This window comes from Coturnix japonica, chromosome 3 (assembly GCF_001577835.2).
Source record: "Coturnix japonica isolate 7356 chromosome 3, Coturnix japonica 2.1, whole genome shotgun sequence".
Lineage (NCBI taxonomy): Eukaryota > Metazoa > Chordata > Aves > Galliformes > Phasianidae > Coturnix > Coturnix japonica.
The window spans coordinates 10,390,818-10,415,589 of record NC_029518.1 but is presented as its reverse complement, the minus strand read 5'-3'; the positions used below and the strand labels follow the sequence as shown (position 1 = coordinate 10,415,589).

Genomic DNA, 24,772 nt, shown 5'->3' with positions numbered 1-24,772 from the left:
AGACAAACACTGGCAGGGGATAGCTAATTATGTTAGCAGGAAATGAGCTGTAGCTGCAAGAGCAGGTAGCTTTCAGGAGTGCCTGCTTGAAGAGAACAGGGAGAATGAGAAACATTGCATCTGAAGACTGGAAACTTCAAGCACAGCTGATACTGATCTGTCCCATTGGCAGGGTGCAAGCTGAGACAGGTGGAAAAAGGATGGGAGCATTTTGCTCCTGCTGCTGGAGGAAGGTGCTGCCACTGGTCTGCCTTCTATAAGGCCTTGTGGATAAAGATGCAACAGGCCCCACTGATCATGGACAGAGGAAATACTGAAAGACCATCAGGTGAGAACTGTGCAGCTTTACCCAGGCATATACTCTTACAATTATCCATCCTATACTGCGTTGCTGATCTCTGAGTGCTATACAAGCAGCTTAACTGCAGCAATACAGATGTAGAACAAAATAATCATGAGTAATCATAGGAAAATAAAGCCCGAGTTTTTTGCCAAAAAGCAAAATAAACGAGGTGAGATGTCTCCCACAAGGACAAAAGGTGTGCAGTAGTATTCCAGCAGTTCCCAAGATGTCAGAACATTCCTCAAGTTCCATTAAATCCCAGCATTAATAGGATATAGTTCAAGTGTTATGGCCAGTTATGGATGAACTGGCCTGAAAGCAAATCCTGCTATGTGTTACACCACACAGATTGCTTCCACGTGCACGCAACGTTCCGAACCAAGCAGAGATCTACAGCAAATTGCTTTTGTTTTTCCAAACAAACCCACTCTTGTGGAGCAGAATTAAAGGAAAGAGGGGGGCTCTCGGAGCACCTCTGGGACCGATACCACGATCTGTAGATAAAGAGAGAACGCAGCACTTTGTTTGCAATGCCGTTTATTTTATAAAAGCCCCTTTGATCATCTGAATGAAAAATGTGGGCAGAAAAGTCACAAATGTTATAAAACAAAGTTTATTCTGCAATATTTTGTCATAATGAATTGCATCTCTTTGGTAAAAATAAACTTTATAAACATTTTAATTAACAGAGATTAGCATACAAAAAAACTAAACTTCTGTAAATATTCTTTAAAACGGGTAAAGGACTGAAGTGGAGGAAAAAGGGTTAGAACTGGTCACCTACGGGCAAAATTATCCTAACCAAACCCAAGGACGCTGCTTATGCTACATCAGAAACAAGCTAGAGGGAACGTTTTAAAAACAACTCTGGTTCATTTGATCAGAAAGCATTCTTACAATTCACTTTTAAATAAATAATAGGTACAATGAATTGGCAATTATAAAATGTTTCATATCACTATATGGCAGCAACATAATACTTTTAATTATGCACTTTTTAGTTTGAAGAAATGTACATTTATAAAACAGACTTGGTAATGGCACTGGCAGTTAGTTGTGAAGAACGTGCTTTAAGATAGAATGGCAGGTGCAACATTTAGAATATTTCTTCTTTTCAATAAATATTTTGACTACACCGTTATTAACACACGTGAGTGTAGTTTGCTTTAACCAAAGCTTTTCCTTTTCAGCCTAATGAGCAGCCGCCAGCTAGGCAACCTCCATTTTAAAGTTGGATTTTAAAACATTTGAGGCAACTTTCACCAAAGCAGTAATTCAGTATCTGGGTGTGAAAGACCAGTACCGGTTTGTACAGCACCCACATCACAATCTACCCGAAGCAAAGCAACCTCCCTTCCACACCTGCCCCGCGCACTTCTCCACTGCGTTTAAAGGAATGAAGGTGGTTCATTAATACTTTTGTTGCCTTTTAACTGCTGTTAAAGTATATTAGAGTCAACCATTGGCATGAACATTTTACATATGTCGCTAAAGAAAACCAACCCACCAACAGTCAAAATAACTTTTAATTATACTCCATTTATACTATATACACCAGGGTCTTTAACTCAGGTGGCAAACAAACCCAAACCCCATTCTAGCTATGGAAGCAAAAGGAACCGCAGCTATTCTGACAGCCAGTTCTCTCCTGCTGAAAGCTGTGAGGACAGACGCAGCTTTCACTGTTAGCTGCTCACCAGCGTAGGTTTATTGCTTGTTGTATATGGTCATTAAATGCACTGGTAGCTTCCCAGTCCCATTCCTTCAGTAACACTGAAGCCACGATCACCTGCTTCAGGGTTAGTCATGGCACAGCCAACTTCCTAATACAGTATCAACCTCCTCAGGTTTTCATTCAAGGCCAAAAGAAACTCAGAACCAAACCCAACCATGGAGCTGATATTGGCACTGTTTCCCAAGTGACTGGACCTTGATCCAGCTTTCCTTGGAAGCCAGAGAAGAGTTGCAACCAACTCCAACACGAGCCATATGGCACCCTTCTTCAACAGCACGCCACCAAAGTCATGGCGCTGAGCAAAACCCTGACTGCTAACGGCACCTCTCTGTAGGTGAACCCTCATTTTCTGCACTGACGCAGACTCTGCCCTTTTCAGTATTCAGTCAAAGTGCTGAAGCAAACCAGGAGCAAAAAGTAGTTCCACTGAGCATTCACATCTCCACCTCCAAAACTGCACTGCACTGATCTACAACCTTCTTTCAAACAGCAAGCTTTCCCCTACTACCCATCAGTAACATCCAACAGCTGATCTAGTTGGCTAATGCACCACTTGTGATATCCAGAAGACGTCTGCACCTGTACCATGTGTACAGATGTGTACCAGTGGCTGTTAACACAGAGTAGGAATACGTCAGAGTTCTTTTCTTCCCTATCAAGAAATAATTCATTCTTAAAACTGAAGTGATTGGAAAAAACAACAACAAAAACAACCAAAAAAATAAAGACATTTTCTAGTGTTTGTGCTTTAAAAAAAAGTTGGCTTTGAATTCCAAAACATGCTACAAAAGAACCTCAGATATTTCAGGCTTGATCCTACAGCCATGAAATCAGTGGGAGCACCACTATTGTCTTCAAGAGGCACTGAACCAGGCCCTTAGAGCAACAGACCCTCAGCAGCACGGCTGTGTTCATATTTAAAACATACATTTATGGCAGTACTCATGAAAGAATTGACAAACAGAAAACACTGATCTCTAAAAGGCCTCCAAAGAGCCAGAAAAACATTCTGCAAGGGGAAGGTTACCTCTGGGCTGAACCCAGCACTGTCTTCAACTGCCCAAACAGTGGGCGCTAGTTTCCTACTTCTAACTCTTACTCAGCTTCGCCCAAGAACTGCTGGAAACAACAGCTCAATGCGTCAGCTAAGAACCTTGATGGCACATGGCACTGCCCTTCAGAAACAGGAAAGACGACCACTGATATTGTCTAAGACTCTGAAACATACTTAAGGCATCCTTATTGTTACAGCACAGTTACAACCCACTCTAACAGCACTGAATACCCATTTTTGAACAGAAAACCTTTTTTCTTTAAAAATAATTAAAAAAATAACAATAAAAGATCAGAAACCATCAATCATATTAATTAAAGAGGAAAAAAAAATTACCATACCACTGATTTATTATTATTATTTTGGCCAAAAGATGTGTGGGAACTCTAAGGAGACTCTTATTGCAAAAATGAACTGTAAAGGAAAACAGTTATGACAGACATCCAAGGGGCAAAGACTTGCCTTGCTTGTTAGATGCACTGCATGTGGCAGGCCAAAAGCAACCACCAGGCAGAAGGCACGCTCATCTAGGAAACTGAGGGTACGGACAGCCAAAAAACCCAAATTGCTTTTCCATCTTCAGTGATTCAAAAGGAAACTATTTGGCTTTGTTTCAGGTTAGGGGTGAAAATTCTCTTTTCAGTGGTCATTCATGACCTAGACACCTAAAACCTCTTCCTTATTTCCAATTTAACAGCACGAGCTGCTGTTCTTTATTCTCTGAGTCCACCTCTTCCACTGGGGAGCAAGGCAGCAAATGCAGCAGGGGGTAGCAGCAGAACTTGTGCTAACAGCACGCTCTCAGACACACGGTCTGATTATTACGTGGTGCTACGTGGAGCCTGGAGTTGCACTCAGTGATCCTTACTTGTCCCTTCCATCCCAAGATATCCCATGGTTGTACGATTCTACATGTTCAACAGTGGCAGTGATAAGAGGACATCAAGCTTGGCAAGTGGCAGCTTTCACTGCTGGCTACACCTAAGGTGCGTGCATATCTGCAATAAAGTGACCCCCAGCCTCTGCCCCACTAGGACAGCATGCCTTAAGGTGAGAAAAAAAATGACGACAACAACAGGTTCAGGAACCTGGCCTACAGACAGCAGGTTGGCAGTGGGGGTACAAGCAGGAAAGAAAAAATAAAGCAGAGGGTGACACCCACCTCAGCTACCCGTTGTCCACTCTGCCTGGGAGGGCTGTGCTCCTTCCCTCTGCCCAGGTACTTACAGCTCACTGAGAGCACCTCCTGCAGTGGCGCAGTTTTCAGACACTGTACTGGATGGGCTGAAAACTGCAGCCACTGGGAGCTACTTCTGCAGCATTTCCACTGAAGAGAGGTTAGAAGAGCAGAGAGAGAGCGCACGGGAGGAGGTAATTCAGGCTAGAACGTTTCTTTTTATTTTTCCTTCTTTCTTTCCTTTTCTTTTTTTCTCCTCCTTTTTAAATGTTTACATGGAAGTCAGAGCCCTTAGGGCAAAATTCACCTCTGCGGATGGGGCCAGCAGAGATGTCAACATGAACCATAACGTGCATCTGAGCAAATATAACTCTGGGGAAAAAAAAAACACAAAAACAACAAAACTATTTAAAAGAAAGCTAAAAAGGAGAACAGTGATCATTGAGAAGTTTGCTTTCAGGTTTTCACAAGTCATGCATCTCTTCTAATCTGAGAAGTTGAATTTGTTTCTTTTTCTTTTTAGGCAGTGATTTAAAAACAAATGGCTAAATTACAGTTAGTGCCAAAAATAAAAAAGCAATGAGTCCTCTTATGGCTTTGATCTCCCTTGTGAAGGGTAAAAGTAGAAGAGTATTGCCACAATTAAAAAAAATATATGTTCAATATATATTCAACATTGACAAGCACACTATTTTTTCCTTTGCTTGTGACTGTGGGTCTTTGCAGTACTTATTAAGGAACCCAAGCACGTTTGGATACCAGCAAGGTGGAGCAGGGACCCCGCTGCTTCTTTCAGCTCCTCATCAATTTCTTGACATAACTCCTTGAGTGCTTTGTTGCTAGGCTGACTTTTCTCAGAGGTATCTACACACGGTTGTGATGCATAGCCACTGTCTCCAAGAGGATCGTCTTCATAGTCAACGTCTGTATCCACTTCGCTGTGAAATCCTTCACTGCCGTCACTTCCAGCATGGCTGTTCTTGGAGATAAATTCATACACCTCATCGACAGAGGACAAGGAAGACACACTGGACCTAGATGCACAACGCTGAGAACCCATGCTGCTAGCGCTGTAATTATGATCCTCCTTCGGATCAATATTGGTGGCTGCAGAATCATTTTCTATGGAACTGGAAGGATTAAATGCACTGCCATAACTCCTCTTCTTAGGTGTCTTCAGAGACTGAGGTTTCTCACCTATTAAAAATGAATTCCATCGATAAGCATATACTCAATGAGATCACTTCAGCTGCTGAGTGCAAAGAATAAGCTGGAAGCGAGCACTTAAGAGCTAGGATTTCTTATGCACATTTCTGCCATCCACGGAAGACAATGGTCTTCAGCTAATCACAGATAAATGATGCAGACACCAAGAAGTAGCTAAGAGAATCTCCTTAGCGTTTAGTACATAAAGGGCAAGGGAAGAACTCTGCACAAGAAAAGAAAGGAAAAAAAGAGAAGGTGGCTCTATAAAACTAATGCTAGTGAAAAGAATGATCAAAACAGATTTGCTTTTTGACTCATCTTACTACTGGCGAGATCCACTACTGCAACTTTAAAGAAAACATTTAGCTACGGGGTGAAGGAAAAACCAGCAAAATGGCTTATGCTTACAGTCTAGCATCCCTTGTTCAATTGAAGTATTCAACAACATCATTGCAGTAGCAGCATCAATATCAGATTCTGCAAAGGAAAAACAGCAAAACGTTACAACTTGGATAAGACTGAAAAAATTAGGTCTCTAGAACACACGAAGAATATGTAATCTGCATACATCGGTCTACCATGAAGAACAGCAGATAACTGTGTAAGGATTCAGACCCAGTATGATTCTAATGAGGTAAAAAAATAAAGGCACGGTGATCCAGAGTGGCACTGTATGAGCAGCGTGGCTACAGAATGGCCACGTATCTAAAGTGCGATAACCCTACCAACACTGAACTCTTGCTGAATTCTTACTTAACTGAATTCACACAACCACATCTGAAGCCAAGAAACAGCAACATTAATCAGATGCTCGTATGATGATGGTGTTATCAACAAGTGGCTTTTGTTTGTAAAGATATGGCAAAACAAGGCACCTAATCAGCTTCATACCCTCATTCTATGAATGAATGCACAAGACTGAAGAACGCTGTTAAACACAGCACTAATTCAGTACACATTTTCTGTTTTCTATTTTCTATCACCACAAAGTGCCTTCTTCGTAAGATTTTTCACACTATGAACATATAAAATGGAACAAACAGAGAAGACAAAAGGGGAAAAAGAACATAACTACTCCATCTAGAAGGTACAGAGATATGCGTAAGAAATAGGCATTGAAAAATCTTCAGATGAACAGCAGTGATTTAGTTATGGTGACAATCACTTCTTGTAAAATGCTGCCCTTTGCTGCACTGAGTGGATTACAATCAGAGCAGCGGGGCTGGAAGACAATGTGCTGGAAGGTGCCCACATTAAGTGGAACGGTCTCTGCATCCTGCTCAGCTACTGCTGAGAAAGGAGCTGCTGAAGTGAAACACTGGCAATCCCATTTGCAGTCCATCCCCCACTCAACTTCGTGCATTAGCTGTATTAGTGAACTTCAGTGGGACTGAATTTTGGGAGGGATGCTGCAGAATTGCTCATTTTTTTCCTTACCTTACACAGTTTTTTATAGTCTCACTGCAGCCAAGAGGAAATTTGAAGAACACCATATTGGCTTTTATCAACATGGGAAGTGAACGAGCTGCTGTCTCCAATGCAGGTTGTAAGACATACACCTTCCCCATTATTTTCATTTTCTATAATTTTTAAATCAAAATACTCCAAGGTTTTATCCCACTGCACTTGCAAGATGCTTTTATTCCCTGCTTCGTCTTTGGCACTAACAGAGCAACTGAGCTGACAAGTCATAATTCACAATTTACGGTGCAACTGACAAAAAGAAATAAAACCTCCATCAGTTACTTCCTTTCACTTTCCATAATCAGCAAGTGAAACAGCCATACTCAGTACAAGACCTGTGCTCAACAGGCTGCTTCTGAAGAAACATGGTGATATCCCAGCGTGTTGCCTGGCTACTTTCTGGTACGAAGGCCCACTACAATGCCATAAAATGAGGAAAACTGTACAAGCACATATGAGAAAATGAAGTAACCATCCTCTGCTCAGCAGCTGCTGCTACTACTTCTATTTGCATTTGTCTGCAGATAGATGAAAAATGAAAAATAGATTTCCGTCTTAAATTCACCCGTTGTTTTGTTGTTTTAAATCTGATTCTGGTGTCAACTCATTTCTTCTTAGGAGCAGCTTCCCTTTGGGTTTGTCTGTGCTACAAAAGTGGCTACATTGACATCCCCTACTTAGCTTGCGTGCTGCTGTAGCTGTGACAAGGGGTACAATCCTGCAACTGCCAAGAATGACAGTACTGAACAATGCTACATCACCTCAGGTCTCAGTGCCAGCTGCTGCACGGACAACCAAGAGGGGTGGGCACGTTATGGAACATCCTTCAGACATCTGCAGTTACCTGTGTCTAATGCGGTAGATGGGGAAATTGGTTGTACTGTGGAGTTCTAGCTGTGGTCAGAAGAGATCACAGATTCATCATAGGATCCATTTAGCTTGGAGAAGATCTTCAAAATCACCAAGCCCTACCATCAGCCTAACCTACCGAGTCCCATCACTAAACTATGTCCCTTCATGCACATCCTCACATCCATTAGACACCTCCACAGACAGGGACTCCAGCACTTTACTTGGGTGGCCTGTTTCAATGCATGACTATCCTTTAGGTAAATAAATTATTCCTAATGTTTAACCTAAACCTCCCCCAGCACAACTTGAGGCCATTGCCTCAATCCTATCACTTGGCACTTGATGGAAGAGACTGACCTCCACTTTGCATCACTTTTCTGATGCTCAGCTGAACATGAGCCAGCAGTGTGCCCAGGTGGCCAAACAGGCCAATGGCATCCTGGCTCGCATCAGAAATGGCATTGCCAACAGGAACAGGGCAGAGATCGTCTCCCTGTACTCAGCTCTGGTGAGGCCACACCTTGAGTACTGTGTCCAGTTTTGGGCCCCTCACTGCAAGAAAGACATTGAGGCCCTGGAGCATGTTCAAAGAAGGGCAACAAAGCTGGTGAGGGGTCTGGAGCACAGGCCGGATGAGGAGAGGCTGAGGGAGATGGGATTGTTAGTCTGGAGAAGAGGAGGTTCAGGGGAGACCATATTGCTCCCTATACCTACCTGAAAGGAGGTTGTTGTGAGCTGGGGGTCGGCTTCTTCTCTCGTGTAACTGGTGATAAGCTGTGCCAGGGGAGGTTCAGGCTGGACATTAGGAAATACTACTGCTCTGAAAGAGTGGTCAGGCAGTGGGATGGGCTGCCCAGGGAGGTGGTGGAGTCACCGACCCTGGGGGTGTTCAAGGAACATTTGGACGTTGTGTTGAGGGACATGGTTTAATGAGAACTATTGCTGATGGGTGGATGGTTGGACTGGGTGATCTTGTAGGACTTTTCCAACCTTGGTGATTCTATGAAGTGCCATCTTTGTAGCACTCTTCTGACTTGTTCCTCATTCCCTTGTAATTACTGAACAGCCACCTATACCAAACACCCAGCTTTTAGGCACTACTGTAGCTACATACCACATCACAAAAATTCGCTGCCTTTCTGTCTTAGTTTGTGGTGACAAATAAAAACCTCCAACTACAGACAGTCCCCAGTGTAGAGACGCGGAGCTTTCAAACCGGTTTTCTAAGGAACTGCTCAGTCTTAAAGTGGGTCATATTTGATGTGTCTGCTAAATGCTTTGCTGGAAAATAACAGGACTCCTTCTACAGTTCAAAACCAATCTTACAGACTTATGCTTAATACACACATCACTGACATAATAAGTGTGTGTTCTATTAAATGAGTTTTGTATTTATTTTTATTTTTTGTAATCTAGCAGGCCCTCCAGAAAAGGCCCACATAAAAAAATATATCAAAATCACCCTGGGTTTAGAACATGCTTGTGATTAGCAGCAGAAGGAAAGAAAATTCATAGTTACCTTTGAGAGATCGGCCATTATTCTGCTTAAGTACTGAAGATAAGTAGTGAGGAGAAGATGACCTACTGGAAAGAAATTCAACAAGTCAAACAAAACCTCAGTTAACTGAATAATGTATATAAAGTGCATTAGACACAATATTGTTATCATAGAACAACTAAAAAGCACCCCAAAGACACCACAGTTTGGCTGATAAACCAAACAGGCAACAGTATCTGTTGCCCTCAGATGAATAATAGACACATTGATTGCTACACATTGTTCATGTAACACAATGAGCCACCATCAGCATTTGGGAAACACCCCACACAGAGGAGAAGCCTTGCTGGCAACAAAAGCTATCTTTGCTTAACCCTACATCTGAGCTAAATGGTAGCTGACGCAGAGGTGCTTGGAACCTGGGAGAAGCAGCGCGGGTAAGAACCAGTTGTGTTTGTTTCTTTTCCAAACGGTGAAAGATCAGCAAAAATAAAAGATGTTCTGTGCAAAAAGCTGGCGAAGGACAAGAGCTCGCTGCTGATTCCCAAGTTCTGTGAAGCTGGGCTGCTCTGTGGATGACACCTGCATTTTGCCTTATCTTAGCAGCTTCCAGCTGGCAAAGCATCACTTAATACACGGCAGAATACAAGCTGTGCTATGCACCCGACCCTAATTATTCAGTTCATTATAAGCACACTATCAAACAAACAAACACAACAGTAACAATATACAACTTTGGAAATGGCATGAAACACAGCAATAAACTTTTTTAAGGTTTTTACCTGCGCAGTAAAAGCGCAATAAAGAGACAAGTCCAATCTGTAAAAGCCACCTCATGGGATTAATAGAGTAATTTTATCATTAAGGTATGCTTGCTAACAGCAACTTGCTAACGCCCCCAAACACAAAGCTGCTAAGTATTCAATCACATAGATTTTTAATTATTGGTCTAGATCATTAATTTAAACCAAACCAACCGCATCCATTATTAAAATACCCTTTTTAAATTAGAATATTCTTTCTTTAAGTTGAATTGTGTTGCTGTGGCTGTGCAGACCTTTCCCACCCTGCAATCAGCTGCTATAGGGGGGTGGATGCCCTTCAGTGCTGCCACTAGGTTTGCCATCAGCACTGTGCCCAATCTCAGCTTGTCAATGGTGACAGCTCCAAAGGCTGGTGCAGCGCACGCTGCTAACAATAGGGAGAAAGTGCACAAAGTGAAAAGCAAGGTGACTTGGAATGCATCATTTGAGCCAAATAAGGAGTTCTTGCTGCACTGCAGCTTGACTGGCATTGGGAACCAAAGCTCCTGAGGAGGACAGCAATATTTAGCATCTCCCAGCAAAGCAGCCACAGGAAGAAAGATCAGCATAGCTGAGTGCAAACACACACAGCCTGCAGGTGAAGTGCACAAATAGATGTTGAATATCTTCATCTTCTCAATCGAGCTCAGATCCTTTAAGACTCTCTTTGAGCTTTCCCATAGTAAGTGAATGCTTAGTATTAAGATAACCCATGCACACGCACAAGGCATTTGTGAGATGAGGGCTGTAGAGACTGCTAGAAATGGGTGCAAGGAACAGAATGCAGCCAGGCGCCCTGCACCAACCTGCATGGAAATAAAATGCATCACTGATGCTCATCACCTACTACAATACAAGCTTCAGTTTGCTAGACACCAATTACAGCTTTGGAAAACTCCTGATCAAAGCGACACCTTAAACTGCATTTTAAAACGCTGCTGAATGATAGGTATATTCCCCAGGAACACAGTAAAGTAATTGCAAACACAAGCCATCCCACTTCAATTCAAGTATTGCCCTGGAGTTAAGTTTGGATGGTCCTCCCCAGCTCTGCCCAGCAGCACCTCTGGGCTTCCTCTTTCCATCCACACACAGGGCAGTGCCTTGGGGCCCTTCCTCAAAATTAAACCACAGTTTAAATCTCAATTCAAGAATTTTTAAACACAGAAGGGAGAAGAAAAATAAATTCTTTTTTTTTTTTTTTCCTCTGCCTATGAGTGAAAGTCCCAATTTTACTATTCTTATAAATATAAGCACTATAAAACTCCATGTTTTGAAGTCAGTAGTTCTGCCACGTGCCTGTATTTCCTTGTAATTGCAACTGTTGACAAGCATGACCAATCCTTCCAGGAAGGCAAGCGGTTACCAAAACCAGCAGCTTCAAACTGCAGTCTTGGTCCTGCAGGTACTTCAGGGTGCTTCCCTACACCTAACTTGACTGCACTGTATTTATACAAACTAAATTAATCACACATTCATGCTTGTATCATCAGACTCATCTTGAAGACCTCGGAGATATTGAAAATGTAACTGGACAAGGCTCTGAAGAACCTGCCCTGGGCTGAGTCTGACTCCTTCCCCTGCCCCTTTGGCTGGCAGACAACACCCAGAGGTCCTGTCCCATCTGCACCAACAGCTACAGCTCACAGTGGGTGTGGGATCCCAAGGTCAACGCCCTGTGAGACTCTTAGAAAGTTCTGCTAAATATTCAGTATCGATTTCACAGATTGTGTCTGCAATCCCGGTTCCTCCTGGTTGTTAAGGAAACTCCTTGCAGTAAGGCAAGGCACAGGGCAATGTACAGACATCATAATTACCTCTTATCTCACCCCAATTGTTTGCCGATCTAGATAAAACAGCCACATGCCTAACTCCTGATCCCATCAGCAGCAGTGCATTCCTAGTTGCTTTCCATCCTCCTACTCTCTGTGCCACCTCTAAGTGCTCCCTCTGACTGATGTTCCTCTTGCTGTACCAGGAACACACGATGATGTTTACTTGAAACTGTCCACAGTTCATTGCCTAACCTTAAAATGCATCACACGGGGAAGCCTCATCGAGCATCCTCTGACATGGAATCTGCTTAATGGAAAGACTGCTCTTCTCATCCCCACCACAAAGTGTTTCTAACAGCCTTAGAGAAAAATGCTCCTCTCTTAGCCCAGCTTTTCCAGGCACTTCAGACCATAGAGAGGTTGACTGTTCTTGACAGCAGCATATGATATGTACATCTTATATCTAAATGCAGTGATTTACAGGAGAACACAAACCTCCTTTCCAGCAAGTATCACCAGATACACCCCATATTGGTCCAGGTGTCCTGTGCTCAAAGCAGGACTTTGATGCAGTGAGGGCCACTGCCTGCTCTCCAAAGAAATGGCACTCATGAGCACCCCACCAGCCCAGCCCCATGTCACCTCTTGGAAACCAGTGAGAAAAGCAGTGTCTGTTTGCAAAGCCCCATAACAAAGGCAGAATAAGCCTCAGCACTAACTGCTTGTCTGGGTTATTCCAGTCAGGACCCCTAGCAAGACACAATAAGAAGGGGAAAAAAGAAAGAGGTAGAAGAAAGAAAATATTTAAGAGAAAGCACTTCTTCAGATCATTACACTGATCCCAGACCTCTGGGAAGCCTGAGCTTGTGATGCTCTCTGGTCCTGTCTAGCCAGTCTTCCTCGCTCACCAAAGTCCCACTCAAATTCTTTTCCCAGTGGAAGTCAGTCATCAACAGCTGCCCAGGTATTTCCTGTGGTGGGTGGGTGAATGTAACTGCACAATGCACTTGTATGAGAAGGTTCACCTACCTTGGTGGTGATGCCGGTGGAGTGTAAAACGCAAGTGCTGAAGGAAAAGGCTGCTTTTTCAGTGCTTGAACGAGATTAGGCTTATATTCTGGATCAACACACCATAAGGAACCTTTTCCATTCACCTGCAAGAAAGAATTGGAGACGCTACAGAACTGACAACACACACGGCAGAAGCAAGGGGTAGCTCAGCACCTGGATAGGACTATAGTTCTATAGGATTCAAAGAGATGTACACCTACTTTGTTATCTTCCACTCCTGCAGTACCCCAGGCCGAGCGGCATATGCAAGAAATCAATGTGCTCCAACTAAAACGTATGGAGCTATTAAAAGATGGAAGCGGTCCTGTCGAGGCACAGAGAAAAGCCTCAGAGCAAACCTCCAAGCTTGGTGGAACACCTGCCAGCCCAGAGGTCGCTGGGCCATCTTCAGCCAGCCATGAGGTGCAATACAGTTTTATAGATGGATACTCCATGAGATCACAGGACCCATAAGGCACACAAGTTAGAGGTCCTATTTTAGTCACTGGACTTCTCAGGAAGAGTGGAAATATTTTGCTATTAATGGTGAAAGAAAATCAAATCAGGGAGAGTTTGTGGCTGAGAAATACAGATGCTGCTCTGTAATTTTAGTTGAAGCCACTGCCCTTCATCCAGATGTCTCACAGTTGGACCTACTGCTTAACAAAAATGCCAAGTAGAAAGTCAACAGATGTGAAGTCAGTGCCATACTTCTGAAAGAAGCAAAACTGCAGGTGGGAATTCCATATAGTTGTCAGAAGACCAGCGATGCTTGGTGAGGATGCAGCTCCCACCTCCTCACGGCCTAACCCCCATTGGTGGCAATTAATAAAAAATACAAAAAAGTCCAAAAATCCACAACAGTTCAGCTGCCCTTCGTCACTCTTCACCTCACTAAGTTACATAACTGCCAGCACGCAAAACAGCTTTTCAAATAACTGTTGGTAAGGGCAGAGGAAGAAGTTCTCACACACACCCCCACAAAGGCCAAGGCCATATCACTGCCACAGCTCCGAACTGGAGGGCTCACAGGGGAACAGAAACACGTCCCTGATGATCCAAACAGGCTGTAACCCAGGGCCCCACATCCCTTGCTTGCTGCCCTTTAACCACACAACTTTCCATATTGACTATACCGCTTTGCCTGCTTGAAGGGGAAAAAACAACAAAAACCAGAATATATTGGCACAAATGCGACCTCTGACTTCACCTACTCAGAACCCAGTGGATTCGCTAAAGAAGGAAAGGAGTGGGCAGTTCCTGCTGCCCTTATGCAGAGACATTTGGTGCAATGCACACCATGAGGCTTCCAGACCTGGAGCAGATGAGCTGTAATACACAGATCCACAAAGCAGCAAGTTGTAGACCAGTTTCCAAGACTTCTCTTCCCTACCCTCAACTCCTCTCCCAGACAAAGGTGCCCCCTCATTTAAAGTACGCTTATTGAGAATCAGCACTCAGCCCTGCAGTACAAACCAGCCCTTCCTGACATCTGCTGAGCTCCAGCTGCACATCAGGGACCTCCATCTCCATTGATATGTTGGACACGCCAGGCACTATGTGTGCTTCTGATAACAAGCCCGCTACCACTTGTGCTGAAGTCCAACCACGTGGTTTCAGGTTTTGTTTACTGACTTTGGGGTGAGGGGAAGCGTTGTTTCACTCTTTGGAAGTCAGAGCAGATTATTTGAGAAACAGGATGGGAAATGAGATAGGGAGGACAGAAGTCAGCAATAAAATCATTTGAGCCAGTGAGCCATCTATGCAGAAATATCCTTGACTTTAAGAAGTGGATCTTTACATGCAGCTTGTCTCGAGAAGGCTTTTTTATAGAGACATGCAGAGTTATCACAATATTGTTATGGCAGAGGTTAAAGGACTACAGTACATTAAGTGCAGGAATTAAGAAGGTTTTTCAAAAGCTAGAGCTGTGCTAAGGGATCACAAGTGAAATATTCAAGGTTAATATTCAAGGCAATTTTTAGTTTGACCCGTTTGTTTTCCTGATAAGATTCCCTACCTCTGTGATGCCCCATGTCCTACAGCATGTGTCTATCAGTTACTTTTGTTCCTGCTGGCAGAGCACATGTGTATCTTCCCATGGGTGTGGAGGTAGAAAGGGACAATAAACATCCTCAGGCTCCCCAGTTTGGCAGCTCACACCAACAAAACTTTGTTTTTGTGTAAACAAAGCCCTTTACAATAAGGGTAACAAGTGGCATTTCCAAAATATCAACAGATGTGAATAACGTGTTAAAGGACTTCAACACTCAACTGCTACACACATGGTGAGGGGAAGAAGCCCTTGAGAACAACAGGGTCTTCTTAACTCTCTTGTGAATTTCAAACCTTACTTAACTACCCCCCCAAAGCCCCACCTTGCCATGGCTTCTCTCCACCTTCCGGAAACATTTATTCAAGGAGAGGTTGTGTCGGACAGAGTTTTTCCATCCCGTTGGTGCCGTGGCGAAGTAGGGGAAGCGTTCCAGGATCCAGCTGTAGATTTCTTTGACTGGGAGGCTCTTGTTGGGAGAGTGCTCAATAGCCATGTAGATGAGAAGGCTGAAAGAATAAGGAGGCTTGGAAGTGGAAGATTTTTTTTCTGGATTCTGGTAACAGGAGGGTGAGAAGGATGGCACGCTGTCACCCTCAATGTCATATAAAGGGCTGACAATTGGAAGACCCTCACTTCCAAGGCTGAAGTTTGTTAGAAGATTAGTACTTTCATGCAGCCAGTTCAAGTTTGTGAGCTCATCATCCGCTGAATCGCTGTCCACTATGTTGGCCTTAGGCCTCCCAGCATCTCCTGCATCGGGCAGGCTTCCCATCCTGTGCGACTGTCTTAGTCCTGCAGCTTTTTCTGCTCCTGGAATTTTAGCTTTCTTATCCGGAGTCATTCCAGTGACTGGACCCATTTAGTTTGACTGGTCTGCAACAAAGGAGACAGAAATCAGTGCAAAGCTTCAAAACCATGTTGAGAGGCAGCCCACCAAGCCAAAAAAGCTCCAAGGGAACACAACACCATACCATCCCCATACTGTGGTCACTGAGGAGAGCAGGCCAAGCACAACTCTTCCAGTAGCCTCATAAGGGCCTTTTAACTTCCCCATGGCTACAGCACGCGGTAAGCACGTGGAAATTGCTCTATGTTCCTTGAAAAGTCAATTGAGACACAGAAATAACAGAGATGACATCAACATCTGAAAAAATGACTTCATCAGGTGGGACCTAAAACATTCACTTCTCACATTAAGTCTTTAACGATGCTCATTATATCTAAGTTAATCCTAATTAATCTTATTTGGAAGTGTTTGCTTTGGTTCCTAAAGAGGAAAAAATAAGTCACACAACTTAAACAGCATAAAGTGAATTTGTGGTCTTGGTGCAAATGGAGTCTTTACAACCCCCTGCAAGACACAAGCACTCCCTCCCACTGGGGAGGTTGAGACAGGCCAGCAAGCAAACTGTTAGTTTAACAGCTGCCTTTTCTGCTGATGTAGTCACATTAGAGCCTTGCTGCACCTAAACTTTGGCCGACATAGCTGTGTCAGAAGCACAGCCCAATAAAACCACTTTACAGATGTAGCCTGCTATGAATGTCAGACTATCCAGCTCCAGATGCAAGTCCACCAGCAAAGCTGATGATCACATAAACTGTAAGAACTTAAATACATAAAAATCAGATTGACTTCCCTGCCCCTGTACACGAGCTATCATTCTGGTTTCATACTCTTGCTCCTACTACAACTGCTCAGTTGTAAATCAGACAGCAGATGAGGACAGTTATCTCACCAGACTGTGTGATACAAGTTACTGGATGGGTTTTGTCGGAGCAGGTTTTGTAGTATTTGCTATGAATACGTGGCTTAGTACTCGTGTCTCTGCAGAGACAGCAGGGACAAGGACCTGCTCTGCTTCTGTATGAGTGCAAACCATCAGATTAAGTCTATTGCTACTAAGATTGTAGACAGAAATTATCAGTTGGCATTAAAACAGAGCCATTTCTATTGTTAATTAATATTCTACATGCAATTATTTGTAAACAATATATTTATACTACATTAACATATTAGCATATATTATTTAATGTTAAGATATAATATCATTAATATAAAAATTAATACTCCATGTTTTTCTTAGTACATGCATTACAGAAAGCCACTTGTGTTACATGACCTCCATAGTGCCTACTTTACCACCTTACACATCTTCTACACGAACACATCAGCAGATGTTACATATCTTTTAGAAGGTTCTAAAGGCCATTATTAGACCACTACGGTCTGATCAACATTGGTGGAATGGAAGATCAGTTCCTTAACTACTGCAGTCTTCAAAGGTGGCTTCAAACATAAGGGTTATATGATTCAATGAAGCCATCACTGCTGGGAGAGGGAAGGGCTTAGAGGGAAGGGCTGATCCTGGGGGGGTATCACAGGACAGCAAAGAGCACTGAAGAAGCCCTGCAGAGCAGATGCTGTGACCGAACTTTATACGCTTGGACCTCAGTGTTTCTCCTTGTGTTTCTCCCTGCTGCCAGCTAGGAAGGTTGATGCAAACAAGGTTAGAGGCAGCCAGCAGGACTTGCTCTCCACTATGCTCCTACCCAAGCTGAATTTGCAGCACCAGTATAAAACAGGAGAGGCCACTTACCAGCCTCTCCAGCTGGCAAACACAATACTCAGAAACTTACTGCTATTCTCACGCTCACAGCCCCAGCCCAGCCAGCAGGGCTGGAACCTCCAGCCTTCTAAATGCAGAAATAACACTTTGATTACATCTCTGAACACATGAAGCAGCGCACATTGACTCTGTGCTGCCATTGACATTAGCACTTGCAACAGAACACAGAAACACTCAAAGCCTAATGGCATCATGTATCCAAATCCCAACCAACTCAAGCATCTGTCCTGCAGGGAGCACCTCAAAACCAAAGCACTGCAATGGAGAAGGATGTAGGCATACACAGGTAGGACAGAAGCTCCAACATACTGGGAAGACATTCAGTGTCATGGGACATTGCACACAGTGCTGCTGCTGAATAAACCACTCGATAATCACCAGTTCATCAGAAACCAATGAGTTGCCAGCTGATGTGAGATCACATCATGTACCACAGCCAGACTTTTTCCTCCTGCTCCCCACTCCTCTCCCATTCTTGCAGCCAACCATAAGATCCTGCCCCATGACACCTCCAACGTGCCAGAGCTTCACTGAGCAGGTGAGACAGAGGAAATGACCTGTTACACCAAACACACCCCTTGGGACACTCTTCTGCCCTTTTACCAAGTCAGATGCCTAACACAAGGCACAGTTTCACCAGCAGTCTCAGATCCAGAGTCCAGCTGCCCTCCGTGACAAGGACCCTTCCCTGAACCAGCAGCAGCTGCAGGTGAGCATGCACAGCCATTGCTTTATTTCCGCAGCTGCCACAGGCAATGCACGGCCTGACTTCCAAGCAGAAAAAAAGCAGCCAGCCTTTTGTTAAACAAGCCAACCAACCAACCTTTTCTGCACAGCACTGTATGAGCAGGGCTGCTATTTAACTCTTCTTCACTTTCCAGCTCAGTGCACGGCAGCCTGAGATGAAAGCTGCCATACAGCACCCATGATGCCCAAGGTTAGGACAGCCTTCCCATAACGTCACCACTTGTTTCTGCAGGACCAGCCAAGCAACCAGGTGACCTCAGTAGCTATTTGGGAAGACCTGGAACCTGCTAACAGTGCAGCAGTTTCTCTCAGACATTAAAAATAGACCACGCACACACTGTCTAAGGAGCAGCGCATGGCTTTAATCCAGGAGGTTTATTTAATGGTGTCACACCGCCATCACGTGAGGGCAGTTCTGTCAGCACACTCTCAGGGTGTGTTACATTACTGGAGTGTCAGTGCAGTCAGCACACAGGTCCATACCCACACACAGGCTCTAGGACAGTATTTAAAAGCATCCCTCCGTGCCTTTGCATACCAGCAGCTCCAGTGGTATCAAACTGCTCCACTGAATTTTTTGTATTTCCTTGCATTTATGGGAGATGCATCTACACCAGGGGCTGTCCTGACATAAATACACCAATGCATATATTCTGTTGTTAAAACAGTACGTGCATAAATGGTTGTTGCCGCTCACACAAGTTTGCTATAAGCTTTCAAGCCAGCATGCACACAGCAAGGGACCAGTCCCATCAAAGGGAGAAGTAACAGAGCTCCTGGCACGGCTAGTGAAAATCCATTGAGTAAAAGCTGGAAGTGCTGAAGGTACAACACTCGGGTGGCTGCAAGCATCCACAAGCATCCACAGCCCAGCACTGGACCGCTTCCCCTGCAGTGAACCTTCTCAGCTCTCCTTTGTCTCAGGCTCCCCTCACCACACCATCCCATTGTGGGGATTGGAATCCGAGACACAGCCTGCGCAGGCTGGGGCTCGGATTCAAATCCCCACAGCTCTGCAAATGGCCTATATTTGATTATGAGTCTGCGTGATGTCACGTATCCAAGACAACTACAGCACCACAGTCTCCTGAGGACAAAACCACCTCTTGGTCACAGATCTGAGCAACCTGGCAGGCAACCGACCCCTCGTCTCCAGACCAGACTGCCGTGCTCACCAGTAACAAGGGGGGCACAAGCACCTCCTGCCTTGCAAACCACAACAGAGGAATAATTGTTCGTGGTGGTTATCAGCTCCTTAAAGCCAGCCTGCCACACAGAGAGCCCAGGAGCTTTGGCTTTTCTTCGTCATCCTGCTAAAGGGAAACAGGGTTTCCAGGAGTAATATTTCCAAGCTTCTCCCCTTTTAATGTCAAGATCCTCCCACAGCCTTTCACCTAATTAGGCAGAAAAGAAAAAAGAAACACCCCTGATTTTCAAATATCAGGAGAAGCTGCTAAAAATACACTGCACTATTTAAAAATGGAAGGGAAACAAAACCTTATCATAGTCCAGGGAAGGGAAGGAAACAGGGGGATGAGATTTAATCTGACATCTAACACAGTGGAAAAATGGCTTGGGTTGGAAGGGACCATGAAGATCATTTACTTCCAGCTTCAAATTGTATGGGGGAAAAAAAAAAGCTAGTAAATCAAACAGACATACATACACATACGGGAGTTTCTGTGATTACAATAAGTGCTTTTAACACAAATGATACACAAACTGAGACAGGCTCACGTAGCTGGGCCCTGTAGGCCTCGTTGGGCCCAGAGCCATTGGGTCACACGCCCCAAAGGCTGCAGCCAGCCTGGAACCTGGCTCCTAGAGCCTCAGGTTTAACATGTGCACATGGAAACAGTTTAATAGGGAGAGACTGGGAAGCAGGAAACAAGAAATAAGAGGGAAATCTATGCCATTTTTAAAAGCCTTGGTGTCAGCGAAGGAGAAAATAACATTGCTTTTGATTAAGAAAGAACCTTCGCAGTCAATAGTGAATGTATCTTGCAAAAACAAAAGGTACCAGCCGCCAACCAAATTCTGTGCACTGCTGAATGAACTGAAAATGCAAATAAAGGAGCGAGCCATTCACAAATGAGTCATTTGAACAAACGCCTGGCAGAGACTGCCTGATGCTAATTTCCTTTCCAGGATAACTGTTACACATGTTTCCCTACCATCCCCTTGAAACAAAAGCGAATATCCCTATAGCTACATTTCAGCTGGTGTCAGTAACAATTTCCCAACACTTGAAACATAATGCTCTATTTTCCATGCAGCTTTTCAGCCTTCTTCAGCCTTAAAGGACCAGAACATCTACTTTCCAAATGAAAACCACCAAGCTGAAGCCTTACCTGAAGCAACACCTTTATGTAAGATTTACTTTAAAGCCAACATCAGCACCCAACACAAAGCAGCTTCCACATTACAGCTCAGCAATTGCCAAGCTTTCATTAATTGCTATTTTCCAGTTACTGCTTCCCAAGTTCAAGTTTTCCTCTTACCCTTTAAGGTCTGGCTACACTCTGAGAGGGCTTTTCAGGAACTCTTGCTGCCCAGCAAGGACAGGAACTTCTGCACCGATGCTTCATTTTCTTTTAAGCTGCATCCTGAAAGCTCCATAAGCAGGAAACTACTAAAAAGGCAACAAAATTCAGTAGTCACTAGCATTGATATGCCTCGAGACAGGCCAAAGGGATGAATAACACCTGCCTGCATCCTCAGAAACATGGAGCTCATGGAGCTCTGGTCATCCCCGTACAGACACAAAGAACTCAAGGCAAAGCAGAATGACATTCTTGTCCTCACATTGCTCATCTCCCCAGCTGTTCCAGTAACAATAACACAACATCCTCCCCCACACATGCTACTGGCCATCTCTCTCTCTCTCTGAACTCAACTGTTTCATTTGGCTTTGTGTTAAAATCATGCCAGAATAACCCCTCTGCTCATAACAGTTATGGCACAAAATGGCAACCACACACTAGAACAACTGGGCCAACAGCATCTCTTCCACACAAGAGCCATCCAGTTTACCACACAGAACCCTGCATGCTGAAAGCACACCTTCAGTGAAACGCTATGGATGATGTAAAGCTTCTTTGTTCACAATGGAAAGGTACCTGCGGTAATAAGACGAAGCTATGGAAACACCAGGTGACACTAAAAACTTCTCACATAGCACAGTCAAAAGTCCAAAAGCGAGCTGGCTGTACTTTGACTAGTCAACATCCCCCAAACTAACCATGTTTCCAGGTAGCTGGATAGGTCGATTTGCTTCATCAGCCTGAGGATGAGGGCTGGGTAACTGCTGCTGCCTGGCCACAAGCTTCCCAGCACACAGCTTGGGTCTGTGCAAGAAAAGCAACTGGAACTGACATGATATACATAGGTGGGATGCTCAGCTGGCGGAAAAGAAGCCAAACTATACAAAGATGGAGTAGAAGTGCCCGAGTACCTCCAATCCAGCCCTTAATGGATGGAAAACCGCCACTCCAGCAGAGTTAAAGCTGCCCAGAGATGCTGCTGAGAGGCACACCGAGCTGTGCCAGTCGGTAGCTCTGGTGTGGACAGCTGGGTTCGAAAGCTATGTGCTTTTACACAGCACAGTAAGAAAAAGTTGGTTTTTCACTGCTCAGCGAGCACATGAAACAGCAAGTGCACAATATAACAGGGAATTAATCAACAAACTTGTGTGAAAAGGTCCATCCAGAGACAGCAGAGCATCAGCTCAGACATCTTTTGTTTTACTTGTGGCTGTCTCCTCTGGCGTTGAGAAAGCTGCCAGAGCTGGGAAAACATACGCAACACACATGAAGCCTAAGACAGAAATCAGTCCTTGAACCTGTTATAGAGGGAGCTGGATGAGGTGTGCAGTCTGCAAGTGCACACTTGTTGAAAGACAAAGCAGCATGTTTCCATGAGTCACGGAAGCACCACTGACAGCAGGATTTCTGCACAGGAAGTTGCACAACACCATCTAATTGCCTACAGGCAAACGAGGTAGACTCAACAACTGCCCCAGCCCCTACCTACTTCCTTCCATAAAGTAAATGGGTTACAACTAACACTGCGACATCTCACGCATGAGCATATGCAGAATACAGCTCACTACACAGGATGGGAAGAAACAACCAGAAGAAAACTCAAGGAGCCACATGGAATAAAACTGGTCTAAATTACACCTATGCCAGAGGGTAACAGGTGTACCCTGCTCCATCCCTGCAGCTGACAGTCTCTACTCAGGGCAAAAAGGCCAAAGGACTGCTCATCCATTGCTGATGCACAGCCTGGGAAGGAAGGCTGTATTTACACAGCTCATTTTACACCCTGGTGATGCAGTACAAATATCCCCTTGAAGAACACAGCATGAAAACTTCACATTGGCTGTTGCACACTGTCATCTCTTCCAGCACCTGGTTCTGTCACCTCAAAGTTTGTGATCCGGCTGGGAGGAACCCTATAACACCAGCATAACCACTGTTACTGTTCTTACGGGAATCAACATTCCCGTGCAAGAACTGCTTCGCTTTCCAATCACAGCTTCTACACAGCTTCTTTGGGCACCAGGTTATCTTGTTTGCCAAAATCGTGGCCAAAGTGATGGGTCTTAAGGCAACCAAGCAGAGCAGGCAGAAACTATTTTTAATAGAAATGGTAATCACAGAATCACACAGGATCACAGAATGACCCGGGTTGGAAGGGACCTCAAGGATCATGTAGTTCCAACCCCCCTGCCTGGCAGGGCCACCAAACATACACCTTTACTACATCAGGTTGCCCAGGGCCCCGTCCAACCTGGCCTTGAACACCTCCAAGGACGGGGCATCCACAACCTCCCTGGGCAGCCTGTTCCAGGGCCTAACCACTCTCCCAGTGAAGAACTTCCCCCTAACATCCAACCTAAATCTTCCCTCTTTTAACTTAAAACCATTTCCCCGTGTCCTGCTATTGTCAGCCCTTTCGAAGAGTTTACTCCACTCCTGGGAGTAAGTTCCCTTCAGGTATTGAAAGGCTGCAATGAGGTCACCCCGCAACCTTCTCTTCTCCAGGCTGAACAAACCCAACTCCCTCAGCCTGTCCTCATAGGGGAGGTGCTCCAGCCCCCTGATCATCTTCGTGATGAATTCGTAATAAATTAGTGATTCATGTCTCTAAGCCTCTTTCCTTACCCAGCCACTACACTTGCTTGTCAGGTAGTCCTTCCAGTGTGGTAGTGCACATCCCTGTACCTGCACAGTTGCTCACTGGGCTGGCACATTCCTACACTGACGGGTGCTGGCAGTGCTGGCACCTTTTGTCCCGTGCTCCCAGTGGTAATGGGAAGGCTCTTCAAGAAAAAAAGTGCTGGCAGATGGAGCCCTTGACTCAGCACACTCCTTAGTTGGAGCCTCTTTTGGGATAAAACATGGGCTGAGCAATCCCTACAGAGCTTTATCAGTACAGCATAGCCTGCAGCACATAAAGGGGTTCCAACTTCATTCTCTGGTCAAGAGTGAACGGAACTGCTGAGAAAAACTAAATGAACACAACACAAAGCAGAAAGACCGACCAACCAGAGCAGTGCATAAAAGTACCACAACTCCATTCCAAACACGGTGACATAAGGTGACATATCATCACAGCCACCTTCTAGGAGGACGCCCCTCAAGTCCATTCAAACACACACCCACCGTAACACGGTTTGCAGCCCGGCCCGCATCGCTTGGCACAGATCAGGAGGAGCCTTTTGCCGGCTGGCAGGGCAGGCACCGACCTGGATAAAAAGTTATTCCCGCAGCGTCCGAGCAGAACGCGAGCCCGTGCTTCCGACCTCCACGTGTTGCTCGAGAGCTTCCCTCCCGCCCAGCCAGCGAGGCACGAGCGCTGCCGTGCCCGGCGCCGTTCGGCCCATCCAGCACGGCCGGCTCGGGCACCACCACGAGCCGGGGGAGGCGCCAAGCGGCGGGGCGGGGCCGCACGGTGCCGGGCCGCGCTTCCTGCCGCCGGCCGCCACGGGGCCGCCATGTCGGGCCTTGGGGCCGGCAGCACGCGGGGCTTTGTGCGCTCAGCGCCGCGTTACCCGACACGCCACGGCCCAGCGCCCTCCCCGCGCCGCCACCCCGGCACCGCCTGCCGGTCAAACCTCCCGGATCCACCAGCAATAATTCTAAAGAAGAGAGAAGGAAAATGAATAAATAAGAAAAGGAAAGGCGGCGGCAGCACAAACCGGAGCCGGATGCGAAGGAGCCGCCCGCTTGCCCGCCCCGCGCACTCACTCACTCACTCACCGCGGTCATGAAGCCGTGCTGCCGGGAGCGCGGCACAATATGGCAGCGGGGGATGTGTCACGGAGCGCCGGCTGCGGCGCCTCCCTCCCGCCTCCCCATGGCAACCGGCTCAGCCCGCC

General features: G+C 45.3%; 1 protein-coding gene across 7 annotated transcripts; it reads right to left on the bottom strand.

The window, feature by feature from the left end:
* Positions 1-863: 863 nt before the first annotated feature.
* On the bottom strand, positions 864-24,772 carry FOXN2 (forkhead box N2). Of its 7 annotated transcripts, none has more exons than XM_015856928.2 (6): positions 24,654-24,772; positions 15,336-15,886; positions 12,937-13,061; positions 9,351-9,415; positions 5,924-5,992; positions 864-5,506 (listed from the first exon to the last, which is right to left on the bottom strand). In XM_015856928.2, exons 2-6 carry the CDS (start codon positions 15,870-15,872, stop codon positions 4,998-5,000), a joined length of 1,305 nt encoding a protein of 434 aa, XP_015712414.1. In that variant the 5' UTR covers positions 15,873-15,886; positions 24,654-24,772; the 3' UTR covers positions 864-4,997. The 7 variants fall into 7 exon arrangements, with proteins under 7 accessions (XP_015712414.1, XP_015712421.1, XP_015712416.1 ...); XM_015856935.2 differs by having other exon boundaries at positions 9,351-9,412; XM_015856930.2 differs by lacking the exon at positions 24,654-24,772 and adding an exon at positions 24,593-24,615.